The sequence below is a fragment of the Symsagittifera roscoffensis genome, chromosome 5 (assembly GCF_963678635.1).
Source record: "Symsagittifera roscoffensis chromosome 5, txSymRosc1.1, whole genome shotgun sequence".
NCBI classification, from domain to species: Eukaryota; Metazoa; Xenacoelomorpha; order Acoela; family Convolutidae; genus Symsagittifera; species Symsagittifera roscoffensis.
This window is the reverse complement of record NC_087066.1, coordinates 61,188,073-61,208,203: the sequence shown is the minus strand read 5'-3', so window position 1 is coordinate 61,208,203 and position 20,131 is coordinate 61,188,073. Positions and strand designations below refer to the sequence as shown.

Here is a 20,131-nt window from a genome sequence, read left to right as displayed (position 1 = left end):
GTTTCAATAACAAGGACAAGTTTTAACTCTAGAATATAGTTTCTCGTGAACCATTGGGACACTCAAGCTGTCCACCTTTCCACCGAAGGTTCACTCTAGTCCAGTTCGAATAACAATCCAATCGAGTAATGATAGTCCAGTTCTCGGGAGTACGCTTGTCTCTGTTTCAGATGGGACAGCTCTGCTCTTGTTCTATTGTGACAGAAATTGCGAATAGCAATTTCCCACTGTTTTATCTAGCAACTTTCCCGCGTTTGTTATTCGATCGTTCTGAATTCTCTTTTTCGGTTTTCAGTTATCGCGAGAAAATCGTGGATGACAGGCTCCATTCGAATTTTTGAAAAATTAAATTTCACCCCAAAATTAAGTGCTCTTGCTTTTCTCAAGGTCAAACTTCCAAATATGACCGACTGGCACATATGTTCCCAAAAGCTGTAGAAGCTTGCCACCCATTACCAAGATTACGTAGCTTTTGCAACAAAATTGGATGCGACAGTTTGTCAAAGGCCTTGCAAAATCCAGTTTGATTCAATGTTATTGGCAATTATTTTCTGTTGACGATAGCTTATGAAAGAGTCTATCATTTAAATCGCATTTTCGAAGAAACCTAACCCTGCTATAAAAATGAGAATATTAAAGAAAACTTAATCAGAAGGTCAAAAGTATCATAGTAACGGAGGTTACAGTCAGGAGTTCCTTCATCACATTATCCAGTTAAAGTCCTCGGAGTTTCCTAGACAAGTTCAGTTCAGTTCTTTTTCTGATCTTATAGGCGTTTTGTCGCCTCTATCGATCAGCTCATGATGTACTCCTTTTCGATTAATTAGTCTCAAATTTATTAATTCCGCTTTTCTTCCAATGTTTGTCCAGGTTGTTCTTGAAAGCGTTCAAGGTATTCGAGTCAATTACTTCTCTTGGCAACATGTTCCAATCTGTAGCTGATCTAATGGTAAAAAAAGTTTTTCTGCAATTCGAAGTTGGCCTTCTTCGTAATCACTTTTTTGTCATTTGTCCTTGTGTCACGATTATTCAATTCGAACATGTCTTTCGTAGCTTTTGGGTCATAACGGTTGTAACCTATTTTGAACATTTCGATCATTGTTCCTCGCCAAGGAACAATGATCCTAGACAAGGAAATGATAATGATAAAAAGGATATGATTAGTGTTGATGTGTTTTAAATTGAACTCGATACGGGTTACGTTTCTTCAATAAGAACACGCAACTCGACACGAGAAAACATTTTTTAATATATATTTTGTTACAAATAAAAAATTTCGCCGAAAGTTGTTTTGTCATTTATTCTACCGAGAACGCAAGCGGCATTCGCAATCTGTATTGCCAGGGAGATTCTCTGCTTAAGAAAACTACCTGCCCTGGGTTCTTCGGTACACGTGCACAAGTTCTTACGAAGCTTATTCAGAAAAATCTCAGTGCTAGGGCCAGCGGCACTCTGAATTTCAAAAGCTATTGGTTGAAAAATATATCCATCATTAATTACATCTCTATATTTGTCAGATTTTCGATCTTCGGCCGCGGTCGTCCCAGGGCTACAAATATTAAAGTGTTCTTTCTTCTGTTTTTAATTGACCGTAATTGGTAGTTGGCAGATTGATTTTAAAGTGTTCTCCAGAAGTTAAAGTGTTCTTTCTTCTTTTTTTAATTGACCGTAATTGGTAGTTGGCAGATTGATTTTAAAAGTTGTTATTGAGTTTTATATTTGTTTAAGTGTGATATGATTGAAAGTAATTGACTTTTTGCCGATTACGATGATTACCTGTCATTGCGAACATGTCCCCAATGGGCCCAGCAAGACAACAATCTGTTCGGCCGAAAAGACCTGCCAAACTGACTCTTATTGTGTTTATATGACTACCTTTTCATTGCATCCTCATTTCTTTTGCAGCCTTCACAGAGATATTGGCTGTGACAATGAGATGAACAAACCCCTTCATACGAAGACCTTAAAGCACGGTGGAGTTATCCAGCAATGCTGCAATACGTCAGATTTATGCAACAAAAATCTTCTTCCTTACCCAAGTTACAGCGCTTCTTTAAGTGAGTCTGTCTTAGTGCCAAAGTTTTTATAAATACAGAAAAAAATTGTTCTGATAAAGTTAATAATTTTACTTTTTTTTTTCGTGAAGTCAGTGAAGCAGATGCCTCGTCAAATATCCCCGTGTTTGCAATGGTTTCTGGGATGCTGGGATTGTTAGCTCTTGTATGCTGTTTTGTGCTTATCTTTTCAAAGAGAAAACGAATTAATATTCTCAAATCTTTCTTGGGTCCTCCGCTCACAGAAGGACACCCGGAAGCAGATATATCAGTATTCGCGACGCTTGTGTCTTCGGATACAAAACGAGTGAAAGAGAAAAATCAAGTGCGCGAACAGTCGACGTCAGGTAGTGTAGGAGAGAGTCACGACCCGTTGCTGTCCTCGTCAAGGCTACCGGAAACGTCTAATTCAAAAATTCCAGGTTAGTTACAGTTAAGTATAAAGATCAATCCTTGAAAGCCGAACGCCTCACGTGCAAGTGTGCTTTTTTGCCTGACAATCAAATTTTGATGAAAAAGGCTTGGTTATCTTGTGGAAGGTAAGATACTGGTTTTAAAGTACTGAATTTGGGTCTTCTGAAGTTAAGTCCTCGCTCAACTGTGATTTTTCGCCGTTTGTTTTGATGTCTCCAAATTTTTAGTTGCTAAAAAATAAGTAAATTACGCTATCTTATTGTTCCAACCATTGAAAATGAGGAGGAACTTTGCATTCGGGTGTTGTAGTTTTTTCTTTTTGTTTTCCACACAAAATCAGGTTTTCCACGCAAAATAATCATCGGACTGGGTTGAGTGATTTATCATATTGGAGCCCTTACTGTCGTGATTTGCACCACATTGAAAAGTTTTTCCAGTGTGATTTTTGATTTTTCGTCTTATTTCGAGCGAGTAAAGCGAGCGAGCAGTTTTATTCTAATTTAAAAGCTTGCAATAGAATAATTTAAAACGTGAAAAATTAGTTTTACTTGGGTAACGTTAGTTTACCTAGAGTATTTTTGCGCCTTTTTGGAATCAAATTTTTCAATAATTAAAAAAACTTCAAAAAATTGCAGCTTGGCTGTCGAATATACCTAATCCCCTTTTTTTATTTAGCTCTTTTTACCACACCACACCGAAAAAAAACGACAATAATTTGAAAAAACTTGGTTGTATTTTTTGAGACCATGGTCGGAACATTCTGTGCTACTTGCACAGTAACCGGCTATCGTTGTAACGAATGTGCAAATGGTGCAAAAATGCGATTGAATTTTTGTTTCAAAAATGGATATTTTTTTTCAGCTAAAAAATTTAGTATTGGCTCAGTTTTCTCTCATTGCCTTAATTTTATCATAAAAAGGCCAATAATTTACCAATTTTTCTCAAGAGCTTCATTGTGATTTAGGTTTTCGGGTTTTGACGTTTGACTTTTTTTGGTTTCTTGAGTTTTTTGACACTTTAGAATTTTCTGTTTGCTATGTTTTGTCTTATCATTCTCTTCTTGGAAAAAAACAACAAACATGAAGAAGGTTTCGAATTTTTCTTTTTTGCATAAATTATTCCTCTGTCTGACTTCTATTTGTCAAATGAGCTTTGATTAATCATACGCGCATCGGAGGATGGCTCAGTTCTGTCTACTCAAGTTCTTAAAATTCAATGAAAAATTTGAAATGTGTTGCAGTTTTTTACAGTCACTTTACACCTGAACGCTGGTGTATTGTATATCAAATTCGCATGAAGGTTGCGGGTTAGCATCTTAGAAAACGATATTTACTCTTGCGATTTGCAAGGTTTATGAAATTGGGTACTTGACTTTATTCTCAGGACTCATCTCTGCTGGAACTTTACTGCAACAGATATATTTTGAGCATGTTTGCTTTTGAAATACTCGTCCTATTTACAAACTTTTGTGAGCGTTAGTGTTAAACTACGACTATTCTTTTTTTCCTAAGCTAAGTTGCAAATATTGGTGCCACTTTTGGGAAAATTTTACGGCTTTTTAATAGCATGTGCTTTGACATTCGATTAGTAATAAGCTATCGCAGTTGATGCATTTTTAAAAGCTGTTTGCTTCCAGCAACATAACAATAAGAAACACTCGATTTCAACTCTAATATATTTTAGAACTCTAATGTATCTCGCAACAATTTATGCGCAATTTAATAACTCTAATATATCTCGCAATAATTTATAGGTAATGATGCTTTTGTTTCAAGTTTATTACTTGCAAAATTAGTGTGGTTGCCTTCAGTTTGTTATATTTTTCAGTTTGTTAAGTACTATTACTTGCAAAATTGTGTCTATTTGTATTTGATGCAACTTTTGCTGCATCTCATTGGCAATTTGTTAGCATATGTAGCTGCTTTGTTCGTGAATAGTGTTTAGTGTTTGTCGTTGGTTAAGCGTGAGTGGCTAAGTGGTTAGTGCGTGAGACTCCAAGTCTCGGGGTCGCAGGTTCTAAGCCCATACATAGCAAAGACTATGTGTCAAAGTTTGCTTTATTTTGATGGTAAATTTACCAAATCGATTTGTTACAATTTCATTTTTTTTTAAATTGTTTCATATCATTTTTGAACGCATTATGTTTCGGTTCATCCAAATTTTTTTAAAACAAGCGATTTGGGCGGGGTTTACAGCTTTAATTAATTCTTTCCAATTTATATTCTGCAATTTTATTCTTAGGCGCGGATTTATTTTTTTCGAGGCTTACTGTTTGCTCTCAGGTAGACTTTTCAACATTTCAATTAATTATCTATCTACTACATATTTAAATGAGGGATTTACTATCTCGCCATGTTTAAGCTTTTTCAACGTATTGTTTTTGCTTGTTTAACGGAAGAATTTTTTCATGTTCAAGCTATATCGTACATTGCAATGGCTTAGATTATTTTTCGATTTTCAAGTTTGATTTCAATGATCATTTCACCAAGTTTGAAATTAGTTAAACGATAGAGGGATGCTGTCAGGGTTCCCCGCGTTATTTTGTTAAGAAAAGTTTCCAAATTTATCACGCTTAAATGTGTTTTTTCGCGGTTTCACTTCCATTTTTTCTTTCCATGTTTAACTAAAGATTTTTTTGCACATTTGAGGTGTATCGTATATTGCAATGGTTAAGACGGTTCATTTGCACATGTTTAAGACGTCCCTATGTTGATCTGTTAAAGTCCAAAAAATCACAAATGTTTAAATATTAACTGAAGTCGACGTCTAAAAAGCAGTTGGAGCGCGAATGTTTCAACTCTCACATTTTTCCTATATTCGCAACGAAAACTTTCAAGATTTTTGTTTCAGTTTAATTCACCAATTTTGAATTTTTTAGATGATTTTTTCAAAATTTTTCAGAAAATCTAAGATTTAAAAAATTTCTCAAAATTTAAATTCCCAACCCTGTAATCTGGCGATGTCGAGGTTTTCTCAGGGATTGCAAAGCTTGCCTCCAAAGATGACTGCTCAAGTGCTTTTGGTTTCCGAGTTATGACGTTTTTTTATGATTTCAAAAATTTTCAACGAACTTAGATATAATAAAACTTGACAAAAGTTGAAATTCACAACTCTAGTCTCGGGTACTGTCAGGATACTCTCAGGCGTTGCAAATTTTGCTTCCAAAGATGACTGATCATTTCTTTTTACTTTCCGAGATAAAACGTTTTGATAATTTTAGCAGAAAACTTAGATATAAAAGTTTTCTAAAAGATTGAAATGACCAACCCTGCAGTCAGGTGCTGTTGAGGGATACTCAGACATTGCAAATATTGCCTCAAAAGGTGACTGCTTAAATGAAATGGTTTTGGTTTCCGAGATATGACGTCTTTCAATTATTTTGAAAGTTTTTGAAATACTCAATATTACAGTGGGGGCTCAATACTATAGTGGGGTGCTCTCAAAGTACTATCAGGATGTTTATCTGGACTTAAAATGTGGCTGCTCAACGCATTTTATTTTTCTAGATATGATGTTTTTGTCTTTTTTGAAAACTTTCAAAAGTGTTAAATAAAATTTAAAATTGTCGACCGTTTGGTGGGGTGATGTCAGCTTATTACCAGCGGATGCAGATGTGGTCTTTCATCCTAATATCATTTGTGAAATTTTTAAACTTTTCAGTTTGGCTTTTTTGTGATGTTTGAAAAACTTTTCATTACGCTTGCAATAAGTAGGCGTTATCAAACTGAAATATCTATATATTTTTTCTAGTTAACTGGTTTAACAGAATCACTTGAATCATTTGTTTGCTCGCTTTTTAATGAAGGTGGGTCTAATAGTGTGGTGGTAAGGAGCGTGTTAATGTCGCGAATGATCAATCGTTCGAATCCGAGTTTTTCTAATTCGATGAACGTAGTTCAGACCCTTATATAGGTTGCGATGATTTGTTTTTTCCCAGGAAAAAGTTTTAAAATTTGTGCAGGATCAAGTTTACTTTTTCGCGAGTTGACTTTTGATTTCTTTTTAAGTTCATTTCTTTTGGTAAAAGGAAGGCAAACTCCACTATCGCATGTAAAATTCACGAAAAACGTGATCGACTTCTAATTTTGAAAATGAAATTTAATTATCAGATTTCCCAGCGGAATAAAAACTTTACCCAATGATCCAGTTTTATCAAATTAGGTTAGCTTCACAAAAAAAGTGCTTATCATATATTGTTTTTGAATTTCAAGGAGTTTTAGGAAGAAAAACATTGCGTGAGTGGTAAGATTTTTCAACACAATGAACGCAAAATTTCAGACTTTATATTTTCTGAAAATCCGCCAAAACTATCGTAAAAGGCCGTCGGATTTTTTAAGAGTCGATGATTTTAGTTAAGACTCGTATGTAGGTCTTTGTGATTTTTTAAGTGTTTTTCTTTAGAAAAGTCTTAAAATTGTAATAAATACAGATGTTCTTTCAGACGTATTAACGTATATATGAATGCCCTTAGTATATATGCACTTTTTGAATTCAATTAAAATTCATCTGCTTAAAGTGAGATATATTGCACTCAGCTTATACGAAAGTGTAAAAGTCACGAAAAACGTGATCGACTTCTAGTTTCAAAAGTGGTATTTAATTTTCAGACTTCCCAGTGTAATATAAATTCAACTCTTTTCTCAAAATGAGTTAGTTTTATTTAAAAAGTGTCAATAATGAATTCGCCTTGAAGTTCAATGAGGGTAGAAATTCGAAAGATGGTGTTTTTCAAAAAAGAGTCAGTTTTTTTTCTGTTTACTTTGACTCTTTGTCTCGACTGTCTGTTAGCTATTTTCAGGGCTTTCTCCAATACGAGCGCTTCGTGTGAAATTCAGTTGGTTCTTTGCTAGAAACTAATTACTAGTTTTAAATTATTTACACTTGTGAGTCTTGTAACCGGGAACTAGACCTTTTTCCCGTAGAACAACTTTTCTTACAAATATTTCTTGCTTTTCTATCTTGTTCTATGATTGAACCTTAATAACTTACAGGATCGTTCCCACCTGTCCTACAGGTAGATTGGATGACTTTGCACCCTTAGGTCTAGGGTTCGAGTCACGACCGGACCTCGTTTTTCAGTATGTATGAAATTGGAATTGTTTTCTGGTAAAAATTGAATGGTCGGACTTTTGTTTCTTGCTCAAGCTTTGTCGGCTAAGTTGCCACATCATGGGTTTTTCTTACGCTTTAAGCAGTTTTTAAGAGTAATGGACGTAGTGAAGATTCTTTTCTTATATAGGTCTTGGTGGTTTGTTGGTTTATAATTTTGTTTTCAGGAAAAAGTCTTTAAAATTGATCAAGTTTTATTTTGAGTTTTTGCGGTTTGGCTAGTGATTTTTTTTTAAGTTCGGTGCATTTCCTTTGTTAAAAGGAAGGAAAACTTCACTATCGAACAGCAAAAGTTTAAAGATCACGAAAAACGTGATGGACTTCTAGTTTCGAAAGTGGAATTTGATTATCAGATTTCCCAGCGAAATCTTTACCTATTGATCCAGTTTTCTCAAATCGAGTTGATTTTTTGAGATGTGTCAATCAAAAATTGTTTTTAAAATTCAAATGACTATATGGTCATTTATTTGTTGGGTTAAATACGTGAAAAAAAATTGTCAATTATAAATTTTTATAGAAATTCGAAGAGGTTTAGGGCCATTAATTTTTTTCGTTAAATCGAAGGTTGAGATGTTTTCAAAAAACAAGTCAGTTTTTTTTGCGTTCATTTTTCTTTTCCAACTGTCAATTGGCAATGTTCATTATAGTTGCAAGTGTTGCTCATTGTGTATTAGGGGACTTGAAACTTTTTTTTACAAAATCAGTTTTTTTTTCGGCTCAACTGGTGTCTGCTCAAAAATTTTCGGCTTTGTTTTCCGCTTCACCAGTTTTGTTCCATTGCTAATTGAAAATTGAAGTTTTTTGCGTGGCATGTTTGCTTAGATTGAAATTTTATCGAGACATAGGAAAATTTTGGACCTCAGTTTTTTTTTCAACTTTTTTTGTTTTCGTACTTCTATGGTTTTTAATGTTTGGTTGTATCGCAAGTGATGCGAAGCTTCGCCTCGGCTCTGAGTTAAACTTACAGTATATTATGAAAAAGAAGTTTGATATTTTAAAAGTAATTACGCTGGATTATGAATCCCATTTATAAATTTGATAATTTTGCAATTGAAATTGTTTCAATTTTTTTTAAATATGGAATGTGCAGTTGCATGCTGTCGGCCATATTAGGGTTTTGAGTTAAAAACACGAAACCCAATAGTTTCGGAAATTTTACCATTTTAGTTTTAAAAACCATCAAGTTGAAATTATTTTGATCGTTCAAATTTTGAAATCAAAATCGTTGTTGGATTCCCCCGTCTATTGATGTGGTTGCATTCATTTCGTTCTTTTTTTATTTTTCTTATAAACAACTTAAGCGTTCACTAATCTTTTTGAAGCACTGGAGGTGCGTTACACGCTAGTATACTTTAAATATATTCCTAGTGTACTTAGAATATATTCTCTTAAATAAATACTTTTAAGAATTCCCTGGATCTATTTTTTCTGCAGGAGTGTACCTCTCATTACGTACAATCTCTTCGGACGTGCAACTGGTCGACGTGATTGGGACTGGCAGATATGGCCAGGTGTATCTTGGCTACTTCTGTGGCAGCAAAGTGGCTGTGAAGAAACTTCCGGTTAGAGAGGAGAGTTCGTGGGCGAACGAGAGGGCTATCTACTCACACTTGCGTCATCATGCCATACTACAATTCGTCGCATCCGACCGAGTTGGTTAGTCATAACACTTTCAATATAAAAGTTCGAATCGGGGCTAGGAAACCAAGAGAAATTCAGTACGAGGCAAAATCAGACGTTTGAGTTTTCATGAAAAAACTTGGAAATTAGATAACAACATAGGGAGGGAAGGTTAGCTCCACTGAGCTGAGGTTCGGCACGAGTTTGAGACGCATCCCGCGAGTCACCAACTCGATTGATATTTTTGTGCTCAATTGCCGCGATCCTTATTACTTAACGTGTTCGATTGCCTTTTTAAAATAAAATTTTACTTTCTGTGGATCAAATCTTGACAGCTTTTTTAAATGACTGTAGCATTCCGCACCTTTTTTCTTAACTAATACTTTAATTGTATTTCAATTTTGTAGCCAATCAGCTGGCGACTGAGCTGTGGCTGGTGGTGGACTATCACCAGAATGGATCCCTGCTCGACTTCCTCTCATCGTCGACCGCTTGTGGATCCAAGGCAGGAGCGTTTCCATCTGAGTTGGCTGCATTACAGTGCATGTCAAGCATCGCAGCTGGCCTCGCCTATCTCCATCAGGACATCAGAGGCACCCCACCCGACTGTAAGTAATCTTATTTTGGGCTCACATTGATTGACACTGAATTTATGAAAGCTGAAAGCCATCAGAAAATGCTTCTATGCGAAAAATGACTTATGCTACTATCAGTTTTTAAGATATGTGAGTTTTTCTGGTTGTCCTTAAAAAGTGAAATATTTATTTTAAATCGGTTAAAATGTTTTCATTTTTTACAACCAAATTTTCCTCCAGCTGATTTTGAGTCAGCCATTTGGGACAAAAACTGTTGAAAATAGGCCGGAGAGTTTGTAATTCGTTTGAAGCAATTACTTAAGTATTGTTGTTCCGACCTCGTCTCTGATAGTGGCAAATAACAACTATGTTATAGGTATCTTTCGCGGGCTAAATCTCCCTAGATGAAATCCCAGGGACTATTATTCCCCGGGACTAAATTCTCAGGGTAACTCCCACCATTTGTTTTAATACCCTCATCATTATTATGAGGCAAAATTACACAATTAATTACCAAGGTTTAACTAGAAACATAAGATAACGATAACACAAATAGAACTTGATTTATGAAACTTTTACAGCGATAGCTTTTGAATATTCGATTGTACGAATGTCTTTGTAGATCCTGGACTTTCTTCTCGCAGCCTTCCGGTTTTCATTTCCGGCAAGTGTACTCGAAATAATTTTTCAATTCGTATGGGATCTGATAGCTCTGTCTGAAAGTATGGCACTCTTGCTCCACATTCAATGACGGTTAAAAAAGCCAGCGTAATCACGAGGCGTATAGTCAGGATGAAGTCTTTGTCATCTCAATTATGAACGGCATAACCAAAAACAAAATTTGCCTTGGTTTCGGGAAGTCTGCCCCCATAGAGCTCATTAATGCCACTTCCAAGTCAATCATAACATAAAGTGGAGCTCTCAAGTCGGATGTCTTGTCGTTTGGGTGGAAAAGGTGCATGTATGCAGGGAATGTTTTGCCGTCAACAAAACAATGCATTCTGCAGGCGTGGCTAATTTTCCGCTGAGCTCTCAAAGTTTTCATCGATGCGCCAGCCTCTTTAGCTGTCAAGGAAACGACTTTTTCTTCGTGGCAAAAACGAGGTGCCGTTTTCCATCTACTGAAACTACTGAAACAGAAAATCGTCTTCATTAGTGCCTGCATATACTCAACTGGCAGTTCGAATGGCGGGTTCTTCTGATTCTCTTTACTGCTGGAGACTACAAGAATCTTCAAGGAATTGCCGGCGTCGCTTGTAGTAAGGCTTCTGAAAGCACTGCGTGGAGTCATTTTTATGTGCATTTCTTGTGATGTTCCATTAATTTTATAGATTTCCATTAGAGCGTAATCGGATCCGTGCGTAAATTGATGTGTTGATGATTTTATAAATGATCCTTTTGATGTCCATAGACTGCCCCCTCGTTGCTGCTTTGATTTTCGAAGTTCGCATTATCAATTAATTGAGTTGGTTAGGTCTCGTTTCTTTCAGAAGGAATAATTATTTACTCAGGCTTTCTGTCCCCCTTTGTCACTCAAGACAAATTGAACCTTTTTGTTTTGCATAGTAGAACCCAGGTAATTAGTTTGCACCCCAAGTAAATGTTTCATTGAGAAAAAGGTGAAAAAATTAGTCATCATAAACTGGCTGTACATATGTAGAGTTAATCATTCTGCTGTGAATGTTACTTGTGGTAATCTGCAATCAATTGATCGAAAATTGGAGACAAGTTAAAATCAATATTTAAATAGCTCTACAATCTTGCGCAGAGACAGTTCAGCCACAGACAATTCAGCCGATTTAAAATACAGACAATTCAGCCAAAAAAACTCAGACAATTCAGCCAAAGACAATTCGGCCGATTTAGATTAAAGAGTCAAGATAAAAGGGAACAATAAAACTTTTCTAATTTGATTAGAGTCAGAAGGCTTTCAACAGTTTACCAAAGAAATGTAAAACATCAAATAACAAATTTCGAAGATTAAAACAAACTTGCTATGCATAAAGTTTTACGAAATATGTACATTGAAGGTACACAGTTTTAAATACTTCTGTATATGGTCTCGATTGTAGTTTTTTGCGTTTTAAACGAGTTTATCATTTGCTATTGAATACTTGGGCTTCTGTTTTCTGATAATATCACCGGACATCAGTCTGTCCACATTAATTTCGGCGTTTTTTTGCTCATCTTTGAATCGTGTGATCAACTTGGGGAGGGCTGGATGCTTTGTCGATACGAACTTATTGAAGCTGCCATTCCGTGCCTCCAACGCATTGTTCGTACGAGGTTCTCCGCTGAGCACCCGATTGAAAACGTTCCGATCGGCAATGTCAAACTTTGGTTTGACGCGTCTATTTCCTCGACAAGCACCAATATAGGTGTCTTCGAAGAAGTCTGATAGACTCTGGAATTCCTCTGAGGGATCCTCTTTTCGGAGCGCCTCAAAAGCGAAAATAACGTCGTCAAAGGGAACGAATGCCAAGCAAATCATTTTTTTGACATTCAGTCGAAACTCATCATCGTCCATGTACTTGCGCGAAAAACCAAGTTTTTGTACATTGCGCCATACTGCTTGGCCCAGGTGGAAGAAACAGAATTGAATTTCTGTATCAGGCTGCATTTTTTTTATGGCGTTGCGAACAGCGGCTTCAAAGTCAATGACTACTTTTTTTCCAAATTGCTCTAAGCAGCCAAAAAGTTTTTCGTAAGTGTCTTGCGTCTTATTGGGCAGCAGAGCATACACCAAGGGTATAACTGCGTTTTCAATTACACCATGAATAGTATAAACTTGGTAAAAGACGTCTGGTGCCACTGAAAACGTTCCATCGCAATGACAGATTTCCGACTGAGAAAGCAAATCAAGCGCTGGTAGTGTTGCAAAAACTAAAACTCGACTGTCCGACTTACCAGAATCAAATACAGGAACGTATCACCACTGTGTGTGAGTTTGTGAGGTTCAGGAATTTCGTCGACGCTCTCAAGGTTTTTTGGTTTTGGCATTGTTTCCAAAGCCTGCTGCCTGATTCGGTTTTTACTTCGAAGGGATGTTGAGTAACTCGGTATTGTGGGCGCTGCATAAAGAGGCAGGTCAATTTGGGCGTTGAAAACAATCTTTCGGGGAGCGTTACCGGTGTTTGCGGCTTTTTCTCGATTTTCATTAGCAAATTTCTTGGCTTGAATTTTTGAGGGGCTCGTTAAATGAGCGTGCTCGGTTTTTAAGGTAAATTCTTGCTGTTCGTCCAAATAACCCACTGCTCTACAATTTCCAAATGTACATTGCCATTTAATGAGACCGTTCTTAAGTTGGTTTTTTTTCACGGTATCTATAACCGTCGAGACAAAGATGTTTTTTTCCGCGTTCAGATATTACGAATTCCATTTTACGTCAACTTTTACTAAAAGTGAATGAATGAGAATGATTCGGATACTAATCAACCAGTTGTTCAAGCTACTTACTAATGAAAATTAATCAATGTTAATTGTGTCAATGGACCATTTAACTGCAAAAAGTAGGCGCTAAACGCGGTACTGGTTTCTGGTTGGTCAATATTTTAATCGCAATTAGTTTATCTTTTAAAAAAGTTTAAGTATCAAATTAGTTTCAACCAACTACCCAAATTACCTGATAGGCGGTTGCACCCTCCCCCGCCTAAGGCATGATAAGAATATCAGCGTAACTGTGTGGCCAGTACGTGGTAGGGGTGGTCAGCCCTTTAACTGATATCCTTTTTGACCGCCTGTAAATTCTCAATTTCGGGTCTGCTTTCGTGTAAATTGGTTAACTTTTAAGTATTGCGCAGTTTTTTGTAGAGTTCAATTTTTGCTTAATTATTATTCCAAAATTGGAAACATAATGAGTTGTATAAAGTTTTATTATGCTTAGGCATTTTTGGTTCTGTTAATTTTAATTGTTTTATGTGCATTTGAAAGGAATTACTTAGAAGTCGTCTAATGAAAGCTTTGATGTTTTGCCGCAAGTGAAAAGTTTTTGCGCGCACGTTTTAAAACTTTAAAACTGTCTGAATAGTCTTTGGCCGAATTGTCTCACTCATTTTGACTGAATTGTCTGAATTTGAAATTGGCTGAATTGTCTGTGGCCGAATTGTCTGAACGCGCTACAATCTACATGCCGTGGTCCTAGAAGTCTCAAATTTTGTATACAGGGCTAAATATATTTGTATGCGATTATGTGTTTCAGTTTGGATGAGTCGTAAAAACTTTTAAGTCTTGAGAGTTTTTATGTAACAGTTTTGTTTTCGACTCAACAGATTTCGACCCAAAATGGCTGCCGCTCGGTGAATGATTTCCGATTGTTTTAAGGGTTGTTTATGAAATTCATCCGATACTATCATGAAGTATTTGTAGCTGTTGTTAATTCAACTTTTTCAACTTAATTTTTCAGGAATTTTTTTTCGACTTCTGTCTTTTTTTTCTGGTGAGTATATTGTAGCGCAGGGTGTAGCGCAGTTCGAAATTAGTCAAGCTAGTTCAATACCGGCTGTTGTGTTCTGCCACAGGTTTTCATCAAAATGAGTTTTAGTTTAAAACACACATTTGAAAATTTCGGGTGCTGCTTTTTTAGCGTTTTGTCAATTTCCTTTAGGAGTCGGTGGCTTTGTGTATAGCAAGTGGTGCCACGCACAGATTTGCCTGATTTTGTGTCATTAATTCTTTATTTTTCTTTATTTCAATATCATCTTGATTTGACGCAAAAAATAATATTTTAGACAAGCCCGCAATCGCCCATTGTGATTTAAAGAGCCGAAATATCCTCGTCAAAGAAGATCTCACTTGCTGCATCGCTGATTTCGGACTGGCAGTCACCCCAGATAGCTTCGCTCCAAATGCACCCGGCATCGAGGCACGCAAGCGACGCTACATCATAGGAACACGCAGATACACGTCTCCGGATCTACTGCACCTGGAAATGAGCAGCTGTGATTGCTTGGGCTGCAATCCGGCAAGAGAGGATGCATCCTCGCAACATCATGAGGAGTTTTGTTTGAGAGATGAAAGGGGAAATGGGAACAAAAATGTAGTCTCTTTCGAGCAGTGTAGACAGGCAGATGTGTACAGTGTGGCTCTAGTGTTCTGGGAGATATGCAGAAGGGTGAAGCCATGGGGTGAGCTGTATTCTTAAGAGCCGATGAACGTAGTTCAGACTCTAATATAGGTCGTGATGATTTTTTTTCGTTTATTTTTCAGGAAAAGTCTTAAAATTTGTCAGGCTCAAAGAAACTTTTTCGCAACTTGCCTATGGTTTCTTTTTCAGTTCATTTCATTTCCTTTGAGAAAAGGAAGGCAATCAAGCAGCGAAATTGTAAAGGTCACGAAAAACGTAATCGTCATCTATTTTCGAAAGTGGATTTTGATTTGCAGGTTTACAGCGGAATGAAAATTTTATATATTGATCCACTTTTCTCAAATTGGGTTAACTTTATCAAAAAGTGTCAAGCATAAATTGTTCTAGAAATCCAAAGAGCTTTAAGGCCTTCTATTTTTTTCTTTGCTAAGATTTCTTCGAAATATAAGTTCGTAATTTTTTCTGTTTACTGACGTTTATTGCCTCTTTTCCAACTGTCTGTTGGCTGTGTTCTGTTCTTAAGAGGGAATTAATCTCTCCTAACGCGCAGTACGAAAAAAATGCGTCGATCTTAATTTGAAAAGTTATGTTCAGCTATTACTTCAACTAAGTTCATTTCAAAAAAAAGAGTTCAAACTTAGAAACAGAAAAGATTTTAGTTACCGGATTATTATTTCGTTCTTTACACTAGCCAGCTTGCGAGTGTAGTGTATTAGTGCGATCCTTTTTTTAAACCCATTTTTGAAAATAAAAGTGTTCTTTAAAAGTGTTCGCTTATTTGGTGGCGTTTTTGCTATAATCACGATTTGTAGCATTGGAATTTTCATAACATCTGTTCGTTCTCTGCTTTATTTGTGGCTAAGTTTTGTGATTTTTTCAGCGTCCGTGGCTGAGCGGTTAGTACGTGATACTCATAAGCTTTAGGTCGCCGATCGAATCCGAGATGTAGCCAAATTTTCACTAATTCGAGGCTTATTTCTACTTTTTTTTTGCTCTTTATTGAGCTGCTTTTTGTGCTCTCGATAGTGTTTGCGAAATACAGCTTCGCCTTTGTGTTTACATCGACATGTTTTAGGCTCATTATTACAATAACGTCTTGTTAACTCATATTTTTCTTCTTTTAATTGTTAATGAACTAAATGATTGATAGCGTGCTAGCAATTGAGAAGTTTTTCATTACTTGCACTTCCGTGTTGAAAAATTCAAATTGGTGCGAAAAACGTGAATGATGTATTTTAATTTCTAGAACTCAAGTTGACTTAAGGTTCCTATATTTATTCAAAAGGTTAATAAATTGTTTTTCAGTCTCCTTGTTCATTGCTACTTGAAAATGGAGAAGAATTTTGTATGTGTTGGTTTTTCCTCGCAAAATCAGGTACCACAAATAATCTGCGGTTTGGTTTGAGTGATGATATCAAGTTAAAGCCCTTTCAATCGTGATTCAAATGACATTTTAAAGACTTCAAAATAGTTTGACAGTGTCGAGAAAAAAACAGTTTCAACTTATAGATTTTTAGTGAAAATACTCGTTATGTGAAGTTTTAACTATTATTATGCTTGTAGGCAAAGAAAACTTAATTTTAGTGAAAAGGAAACTAGTTTTGGAAGTGTCATTTATTGTTTCCTTATGATAAAGGCTATAAAAGATAAGGAAAAATTATTAATTTTTTGAAGACGATTTTAATGTCGATTATATCTAATTCATTAATTTTCTACGTCGCGCTTAAAAAACGACACCAAGTTTAAGAAAAAAAAACAATTTTGTAGTTTATATGAATGTGGTCGGAATATTTTGTTCTACTTTAACTGCACCTATCTGTTTCGACCATTTGAAAAATGTGGAGTAACTTTGTATTCGGGTGTTTTAATTTTCTTTTATTTCGTTTTCTACGCAAAATTAAGTACCACATATAATCATCGGAATAGGTCGAGTAGGAATATAATTAAAGCCCTCTCAATCTTGATTCGAATGACATATAGAATTTTCCAAAAATTTTTTAGTGTTGAGAAAAACAGGTTTGAATTTTTTGATTTCTCGTCTAATTTCGAGCAAGTACAGTGAACAAGCATTCTTGTTTATGCTTAATTTAGTGCGTTTATAATAGCTTATTTATGCTTAATTTTAGTATTACTCGAGTATAATTTGTTTTTGGAGTTTGAATAACGCCCTTTTGAGACTCAAAATTTTCAAAACTCACATTTCTGCAAAAAAAAACTAACTGTTTTCATCATTTTTTATGATTTTTTGTTTTTATCATGTCATTTTTCCTCAAAAATTGTTGTCCAGTTTGCCGTTTTACTATAGCTGTCGAATATGCCTAAGTTGTAGTTTTTGACCACGCAGAAGAAATGACACTTATTTGAATGAAAGTAAGCGGCTATCCTTGTTTAATTTTGAAAACGTTTTGACAGTGATTCAATATTTACAGCTTTGTTGTTGGACAAGTTTGGATTACTTGAAATAAGGGTTTTTTGAATTGCACGTCTTGGCCTAAAATCATTCTGTAGAGCCAAAATTTTTTCTTATGTGCGAGGATTTTTCAATGCTTGAAGCTTTCAATTTCTAGCATTGAGTGAAATTGGTTGTAAACCTCCGTGATTGTAGTCTTACGGAATTTTCCAAGGTTTATTAGGTGCAGCTACCGAAGTTAGAATTAAAAATGATATTATACAAAATAGTTTGTAGTTAATGCTTTCAAAGTCGGGCTTCAAAAACAGTCGAATTAGCTAAATTGTTATAACTCATAATAAGATTACCAGTGATAAGAAATATTGTGCCTTTCATCTTGATTTAGCTGAAGGTTTATGACTTTCGAGCCTATGATTATATTTAAATTTTTACAACAGTAGCATTTGTTTGACCTAAAAACCTGCTTCTGAAATACGTTAGATAATTAAGCAACAAAATTGTATTAGCCCATTAAAACAAACTTTCATGCTTAGGATTGGAAACTGCAGAGCTCCCTTTTTTCGAACATTTTCCGAATGGAGAACCATCTGTGAAGGAAATACACGAGGTCGTATACGAAAAACTAATTCGACCGAAGTTCAAAGAGTCCTGCCCGAGTCACATGTCATCAAATCCGAACGAAAACGAGCAGCTGGAGACTGGGAGTGGGGATATTTTCCTGAAAGTCCAACAGATAGTGGACGATTGCTGGATTGGTAATGCCTCGGCTAGGATCCCATCCTTACTTGTGAAGAAAAAATTGGACAAACTTTGTGAAAAGCTGGTTTTGATGCGCAAACAATCCGAACGTGGGTATCCAGATATGCGCGAAAAGCTGATGGGGCAACGTTTTGTGACTGACAACCAGAAGACTGGTTTGCAAAAATGTCCCGATCGAGATTTGAACTCAAACTTTGAGATTGCAGCTGATGTTCAGTTGTACAAGGATCGTTTCGGAGGAGCGGAGTTGAAAGAATCATGTGCGTGAAATGAAAACTGGTCCCCTCTGACTATCGGCATTGATGCCGTGCACTGCTAAATTTTCAAGTTTTACTGAACGTAATAAGGACATTTTTCTAGGAAAAGGTGTTTTTGAGTGCTTGAAAACCAGCCGGTAACAGTTCAGTAACGCTTTTCCAACTGTCTGTTGGCTATATTCTATATATCGACATGATAATGAGAAAAACTTTATGTCAGGGTTTTTATTAACCTTGATGCTGTGCATCGTTCTGCAGTTGTTGGAATAACAAAACTGTAAATACAACATGAAAACTGAGTTGTTGCCAGACTTGAAAAAGATCTGGTTTGACCCTGTGAATGTTTAGTTTATTAGATAGAATACCTCTTTCTAGTTCTGTATTTATATTGCTGCGTTACAACTTTTTAGTTTGATTTATTGTTGGTAGTTAATCATATTTACCCAAAGCTTCGCTTTTTCTGTTCCCACGTTTGTAAACTTTTTTTAGTTTCGATTGAATTCTAGTTTAATCTGTCAGTTTTCCTCAGTACGAACAGCATTTACGAAATGTACTTGAAAAGTTCCAAATTCACTTCGTTCAGAGTCTTTTTGGAGTTATGACGGATAATTTTGTTTGCTCTCTATTTTCAGCTCTAATCGAAACGCTTTGAGGAAAATTGGTAATTGGTGATTTTTGGCCCTCGCACTCAAAGAAATTACGCGAAAGGAGTTTGAAAAATTTATTGTTCAGTGGGTCAAAAATTACTGGTATGCAGTAGTACCAACGGAAAGACCCACGTGTGGTCTAGCAGCAGAATCCTCACAAGAGTTTAACATTCAGTACAAATATTTTTAATTGTTTTTTAGTTGTTTCGATGTCTTGACAACTATAACAGTCCAAGCAACGCAATTGGCTCCTGATTTTGGGTTTTTTTTTGCGAAACTAATATAAAACGTATTTGAATGCTACTTTTACTATCTCGCCATCTCTAAGTTTTTTCAATGTATTTTTTTTGCATGGTTAAGCAATAGTCCATCATGCTATGTCTAATTGTCAATGAACGTGGTTAAGACACTTATTTAGGTCGTGGTGATTTTTTAAAGGTGGTTTCGTTCACGCTCATCTAATTTTGGCTTGACTTTTGAAAAGCAGTTCTATTCCTGCCTTTAAAGGAAGGCAAACTCCACTAAAGAACAGCAAACGTGTACTCTTTTTTACCAGCCCTGGGCTCTTTTCACGATGAACGTAGTTTATACTCTTACATAGATCGTGATGATTTCTTTCTTTCATTTTTTTCAGTCTTGAAAATTCTTCAGGCTCAAACTATTTTTTCGCGGTTTGACTTTTGATTTCTTTTCAAGTTTAGTTCATTTCTTTTGATAAAAGTAAGGCAAAGTCCACAGTTGAACAGCAAAAGTGTAAAAACCACGACAAATGTGATTGTCTTCTAGTTTCGAAAGAGGTTGAATTTAATTCTCAGCAAAAGACAAATTTTTCGTATTGATGCAGTTTTCTCAAATTGGGTCATTTTTATCTAAGCGCCAGTCATAACTTGTTCAAGAAATTCAAAGACCTTCAAGGGCATTCATTTTTTTGAAATTTGATTTTTTTTATTTACTTGCGTTCGTTGATTCTTTTCTAACTGTCTGTTGGCTATGTTTTATTTTTTTTTCTATTATCTGCGTTTTCTATATGGGTCTTATTCACATGTTCGAGTGCTTTTCATCTCAATACAACTCACTAAACCTGATTAAGGCTGCGAATCGAGTTTCAGTTCACCAGATTCCCAAGCCTTTTAAATTTTGAGATGAGATATTGATGTTTTTTAATTAAAGAAATGTCTATCTACCCATTGTCTGTCTATGTCT

General features: G+C 35.8%; 3 protein-coding genes across 4 annotated transcripts in view; all 3 read left to right on the top strand.

Moving 5' to 3' along the window:
• The window catches only part of LOC134846930 (uncharacterized), a 157,893-nt gene that overhangs the window by 4,185 nt on the left and 133,577 nt on the right, over positions 1-20,131 (top strand). The window lies entirely within an intron of this gene.
• LOC134846928 (chromodomain-helicase-DNA-binding protein 4-like) overlaps positions 1-20,131 on the top strand; it is a 265,098-nt gene that overhangs the window by 116,735 nt on the left and 128,232 nt on the right. The window lies entirely within an intron of this gene.
• On the top strand, positions 1,733-18,799 carry LOC134846163 (TGF-beta receptor type-1-like). Its single transcript, XM_063863402.1, has 6 exons — positions 1,733-2,057; positions 2,147-2,476; positions 9,012-9,233; positions 9,605-9,805; positions 14,500-14,895; positions 17,799-18,799. Exons 1-6 carry the CDS (start codon positions 1,769-1,771, stop codon positions 18,290-18,292), a joined length of 1,932 nt encoding a protein of 643 aa, XP_063719472.1. The 5' UTR covers positions 1,733-1,768; the 3' UTR covers positions 18,293-18,799.

Bases quoted from the DNA above. Each gene is read 5' to 3' on its own strand.
- LOC134846163 (XM_063863402.1), top strand. From the start codon at position 1,769: ATGATTACCTGTCATTGCGAACATGTCCCCAATGGGCCCAGCAAGACA. The intron at 2,058-2,146 runs GTGAGTCTGTCT...TTTTTCGTGAAG, and splicing joins AAGTTACAGCGCTTCTTTAA to TCAGTGAAGCAGATGCCTCG. The intron at 9,806-14,499 runs GTAAGTAATCTT...ATAATATTTTAG, and splicing joins CAGAGGCACCCCACCCGACT to ACAAGCCCGCAATCGCCCAT.